The following is a 5846-nucleotide window of genomic DNA, read 5'->3' as shown; positions in this document are numbered from 1 at the left end:
ACGAAGGAGTAGCGGCTCGACTCCAAGCTCCCTCCTGATGTCCGAGCTCCTTACCCTATCTCTAAGGCTGAGCCCGGCTGAATACTACTGAGGAAGCTCATTTCGGCCGCTTGCATCCGCGACCTTGTTCTTTCGGTCACGACCCAGAGTTGGTGACCATAGGTGAGCGTTGACTTAATACCGAGGATACGAACGCAACTCCTACTGCAGGCGTACAGAGACCGGATAGCCCGTGCCAACAGGTCCGGCACCCCGTACTCCCGCAGCACCCCCCACAAAACTCCCCTAGGGACTCGGTCGAAAGCCTTCTCCAAGTCCACAAAGCACATGTAGACTGGTTGGGCAAACTTCCAAGACCCCTCCAGTAGTGCCGCAAGGGTAAAGAGCTGGTCCACTGTTCCACGACCGGGACGGAATCCGCACTGCTCCTCTTGAATCCGAGGTTGGACAAGCGGTCGCAGCCTCCTTTCCAGCACCCTGGCATAAGCTTTTCCCGGGAGGCTGAGCAGTGTGATACCTCGATAGTTCGAGCACACTCTCCGGTCCCCCTTCTTGAAGATGGGAACCACCACCCCAGTCTGCCAGTCCATGGGCACTGTTCCCGACCCCCATGCAACACTGAAAAGGCGTGTCAGCCAAGACAGCCCAACAATGTCCAGCGCTTTCAGCATCTAAGGGCGGATTTCATCCACCCCCGGCGCCTTGCCACCAAGAAGCTCTTTAACTACCTTAGTGACCTCTGCCAAGGATATGGGTGCACCCACCCCAAGGTCTTCAGGCGCTGCCCCCTCCCCAGGGGACATGTTGGCCGGGTTTAGGAGTTCCTCAAAGTGCTCTTTCCACCGCCCGACGATGTCCCCAGTCCGAGTCAGCAGTTCCCCTCCCCCGCTGAGAACAGCCTGGGGTAGGCCCTGCTTTCCCTTTCTGATCCGTCGGATGGTTTGCCAGAACCTCTTTGAGGCCAACCGAAAGTCCTTCTCTATGGCCTCCTCGAACTCTTCCCATGCCCGCCGCAGCTGCAGCCCTCTTGGCCTGCCGGTACCCATCAGCTGCTTCAGGAGACCCCTGGTCCAACCAGGCCTGAAAGGCCTCCTTCTTCAGCTTGACGGCTTCCCTCACCCCTGGTGTCCACCACCCAGTTCTAGGGTTGCCGCCGCGACAGGCACCGACAACCTTCCGACCACAACTCCTGGCGGCCGCTTCCACGATGGAGGCTTTGAACAAGGTCCACTCAGATTCCACGTCCCCAACCTCCCTCAGGATGCGTGAAAAGTTCTTCCGGAGGTGGGAGTTGAAGACTTTCCGGACAGGATCCTCAGCCAGACGTTCCCAGTTCACCTCACAACACGTTTGGGCTTGCCAGGTCTTTCCTGCCGTCTCCCCCGCCATCTGATCCAACTCACCACCAGGTGGTGATCAGTTGACAGCTCTGCTCCTCTCTTCACCCGAGTGTCCAAGACATACGGCCGCAGATCAGATGATACGATTACGAAGTCGATCATTGATCTCCGGCCTAAGGTGTTCTGGTACCAAGTACACTTATGAAACACCTTATGCTCGAACATGGTGTTTGTGATGGCCAAACCGTGGCTAGCACAGAAGTCCAACAACAGAACACCGTTCGGGTTCAGATCGGGCAAGCCGTTCCTCCCAATCACCCCCCCGCCAGGTTTCACTGTCATTACCCACGTGACCGTTGAAGTCTCCCAGGAGAACTATGGAGTCGGCAGGAGGCGCCCTCTCCAGGACCCCTCCAACCGACTTCAAGAAGGCCGGATACGCCGAGCTGCTGTTCGGTGCATAAGCACAAACAACAGTCAGAGCCTTACTCCCCGCAACCCGGAGGCGCAGGGAGGCGACCCTCTCGTTCACTGGAAAAAACTCCAACATAGCGGCGCTCAGCCGGGGACTCGTGAGTATCCCCACACCCGCCCGGCGCCTCTCACCCTGGACAACTCCAGAAAAGGACAAAGTGCAACCCTTCTCCAGGAGCTTGGTTCCAGAGCCCTTGCTGTGCGTGGAGGTGAGCCCAACTATATGTAGCTGGTACCGCTCCACCTCCTGCACCAGCTCCGGCTCTTTCCCCGCTAGCGAGGTGACGTTCCACGTCCCTAGAGCTAGTCCATGCTGCCGGTGATCGGCCCGCCCAGGTCCTCTGCCTGGCCTGCCGCCCGGTCTGCAATGCACCCGACCCCAATGACCCTCTCCACGGGTGGTGAGTCCACGGAGTGGCTGCGGCACCATGTTGTTTCTTGGGCTGAGCCCGACCGGGCCCCATGGGCGAAAGCCCTGACTAAAGTCCTTGTGCTGCACTCCATCAAGGTTTTTTGAACCGCTCTTCGTCTGGGCTCTCCCCCGAGACCTGTTTGCCTTGGGAGACCCTACCAGGGGCTGACGCCCGGACAACATAGCTCCCAGGATCACTGAGCCACTCAAACTCCTCCACCACGTTATAGTGGCGATTCGCGGAGGAGACGTTCCTTTAAACGTTCCCTAAAACGTTCCTTGAAACGTTCCTTTAAACGTTCCTTTAAACGTTCCCTAAAACATTCCGTAAAACGTTCCCTTAACCGTTCCCTAAAACGTTCCTTGAAACGTTCCAAAAGATTATTTATTAACATTTATTGACCTAATAAAGGAATGTTTTTTAATTGGTTTACTAATTGTCGTTTTCCTCTCAAAATAATCAAAAACAACCGATGAGCAGCAATGACAAAACGTCATGTGAAAAAAAATCCTTAAAACGTGAAATACTGCTTACCTTGTCTCAGAGTAGCTGTGTGTGTGTGTGTGTGTGTGTGTGTGTGTGTGTGTGTGTGTGTGTGTGTGTGTGTGTGTGTCTCCTTAGGGTCAGGACACATTGGGTTGTTTGTGTTTTCTATGGCAGGGGTAGAGTTCTGTGTGTGCGCGTATGTTTGGTTAAGATGAGCTGATGGGGCTCTGGTGGGATAAAATCACACACACGCACACACACACACGCATGCACGCGCACACACACACAGGGTCATGATCAGTGCTGTTGCTGTTAACGAGCAGATGTCGCTGAAACTCACTGTCACGCTGCCCCCAGTGTGATGTTGAGGTCATACTAACCCACACACTCACTCTCTCACTCACTCACTCACTCACTCTCACTGACCCTCTGCCTGCAGTAGTGAGCTGAATGATGACAGATCTCACCAATAAACCGACCATTAAGATGTGTGCTTGTTCCTCCTCTTCACTCGTTCAGTCCAAATGTAGGACACTGGTCAGGTTAGGAGACATGATGAAGTCGGGTTAGGAGACATGAAGAAGTCGGGTTAGGAGACATGAAGAAGTCGGGTTAGGAGACATGATGAAGTCGGGTTAGGAGGCATGATGAAGTCGGGTTAGGAGGCATGAAGAAGTCGGGTTAGGAGGCATGAAGAAGTCGGGTTAGGAGACATGAAGAAGTCGGGTTAGGAGACATGAAGAAGTCGGGTTAGGAGACATGAAGTCGGGTTAGGAGACATGATGAAGTCGGGTTAGGAGACATGAAGAAGTCGGGTTAGGAGACATGAAGAAGTCGGGTTAGGAGACATGATGAAGTCGGGTTAGGAGGCATGATGAAGTCGGGTTAGGAGGCATGAAGAAGTCGGGTTAGGAGGCATGAAGAAGTCGGGTTAGGAGACATGAAGAAGTCGGGTTAGGAGACATGAAGTCGGGTTAGGAGACATGAAGAAGTCGGGTTAGGAGACATGAAGAAGTCGGGTTAGGAGACATGAAGTCGGGTTAGGAGACATGAAGTCGGGTTAGGAGACATGAAGTCGGGTTAGGAGACATGATGAAGTCGGGTTAGGAGACATGAAGTCGGGTTAGGAGGCATGATGAAGTCGGGTTAGGAGGCATGATGAAGTCGGGTTAGGAGACATGAAGAAGTCGGGTTAGGAGACATGAAGTCGGGTTAGGAGGCATGATGAAGTCGGGTTAGGAGGCATGAAGTCGGGTTAGGAGACATGAAGAAGTCGGGTTAGGAGACATGAAGAAGTCGGGTTAGGAGACATGAAGTCGGGTTAGGATTCATGATGAAGTCGGGTTAGGAGGCATGAAGAAGTCGGGTTAGGAGACATGAAGTCGGATTAGGAGGCATGATGAAGTCGGGTTAGGAGGCATGAAGTCGGGTTAGGAGGCATGAAGAAGTCGGGTTAAGAGACATGATGAAGTCGGGTTAGGAGGCATGAAGAAGTCGGGTTAGGAGACATGATGAAGTCGGGTTAGGAGACATGATGAAGTCGGGTTAGGAGACGTGATGAAGTCGGGTTAGGAGACATGATGAAGTCGGGTTAGGAGACATGATGAAGTCGGGTTAGGAGACATGATGAAGTCGGGTTGTTAACGTGTGTTAACAGAAGGCTGGTCTCGCTACCTTCAGTGGTTGTCGTGGAGCTAGCAGAGAGCTAGCAGCAGCGCTAGCTGGCTACAGCGGGGAACTAGCGAGAACAACCACCGTAGGTAGTAGCGGCTTGTAACCGACTTTGACGGTTTCTACTTCCTGTAGCAGCGTTGGGGCGTCGACCGTCAGCTGGGTTTAGTAGCACGAGGTCCTCTGACGTCATCAGACGCTTGGCCGCATGGAAACTGAACTATTTGTGGAATATTGACTTCCATTAGCCGCATAAACAGTTTAAGGGCAATATATTCAGACTTATTTCTGTCTTTGAATTCTTCTTTTTCATCTTCTTCTTCCTCTGCATCTTCTTCTCCGTTTTCTTGTTCTTCTTCTTCTCTCCGTTTCCTTCCTTTCCACTGAGAACTTTTATTTTTTTTACAGAACATAAACCTGTCATCACGCTGCGTCATTACTTTGTCATCCCTTCTTTTCTTTAAGCACGGTGTCTGTTTGCTTTCTATCTGCCTTCACTACGCTCACTTCCTCCCTCCTTCCTCCCTCCTTCCTTCCTTTCCTTCTTTTTTCTCCTGTTTTCAAGCTATTGCTCTTTCACTGAAAAAGTTTCTCTCCTCAGTTTTTCCTTCGTTTTCTCTTTTTTCAGTCTTTCCTCAACGTTGATGCTCTCACGCTCACATTAATATCTCACTCTCCTCCTCACACACACACACGCACGCACGCACACACAAACACACAAACACACCCTGCACATGTTAAACTTGGCGACGGTTCTCCTTCTTAACAAAAGAAACCGCTGATTTCCATTGATTTCATACGATAAACACGGGATGACGATGTTCATTGTTCCCGTTTTGTTCGTTCTCTTTGCGTCTCCGGTGGAACTCATAGTCCAGTTATGAGAACATGTTTCATATGATCAGAACATGTTTCATATGATCAGAACATGTTTCATATGGTGAGAACATGTTTCATATGATCAGAACATGTTTCATATGATCAGAACATGTTTCATATGGTGAGAACATGTTTCATATGATCAGAACATGTTTCATATGATCAGAACATGTTTCATATGGTGAGAACATGTTTCATATGATCAGAACATGTTTCATATGATCAGAACATGTTTCATATGGTGAGAACATGTTTCATATGGTGAGAACATGTTTCATATGATCAGAACGTGTTTCATATGATCAGAACGTGTTTCATATGATCAGAACGTGTTTCATATGATCAGAACATGTTTCATATGATCAGAACATGTTTCATATGATCAGAACATGTTTCATATGGTCTGTTTGTTCGTATTAAAAAACCTCCTCCAACAAAACAAGACAGAGTTAAAGAGACTGTGGTAAGCTATCTTAAAAAAAAGAAGTACACACACACACACCGACACACACACACACACGTTTCTCTGCTCAGCAGCATCATGTGATGATAGAGTTTGCTCTGCGGGAAGTTTGGCAGAAAT

General features: G+C 50.5%; 1 protein-coding gene across 1 annotated transcript in view; it reads left to right on the top strand.

Annotated features, from left to right (window-relative positions):
- The first annotated feature begins 936 nt into the window (after positions 1–936).
- LOC137780663 (nucleolar protein 58-like) overlaps positions 937–5846 on the top strand; it is an 18220-nt gene continuing 13310 nt past the window's right edge. Inside the window, exon 1 of the mRNA XM_068568829.1 lies at positions 937–1225. Within this exon, the coding sequence (XP_068424930.1) occupies positions 937–1225 (289 nt within the window). The remainder of the gene's footprint in view (positions 1226–5846) is intronic.

Source organism: Clinocottus analis, unplaced genomic scaffold (genome assembly GCF_023055335.1).
Source record: "Clinocottus analis isolate CAN_PGR_092001 unplaced genomic scaffold, fCliAna1.0.p SCAF_80, whole genome shotgun sequence".
NCBI lineage: Eukaryota > Metazoa > Chordata > Actinopteri > Perciformes > Cottidae > Clinocottus > Clinocottus analis.
The sequence above is the reverse complement of the archived record's forward strand: the minus strand, read 5'-3'. Positions and strand labels throughout refer to the sequence as shown.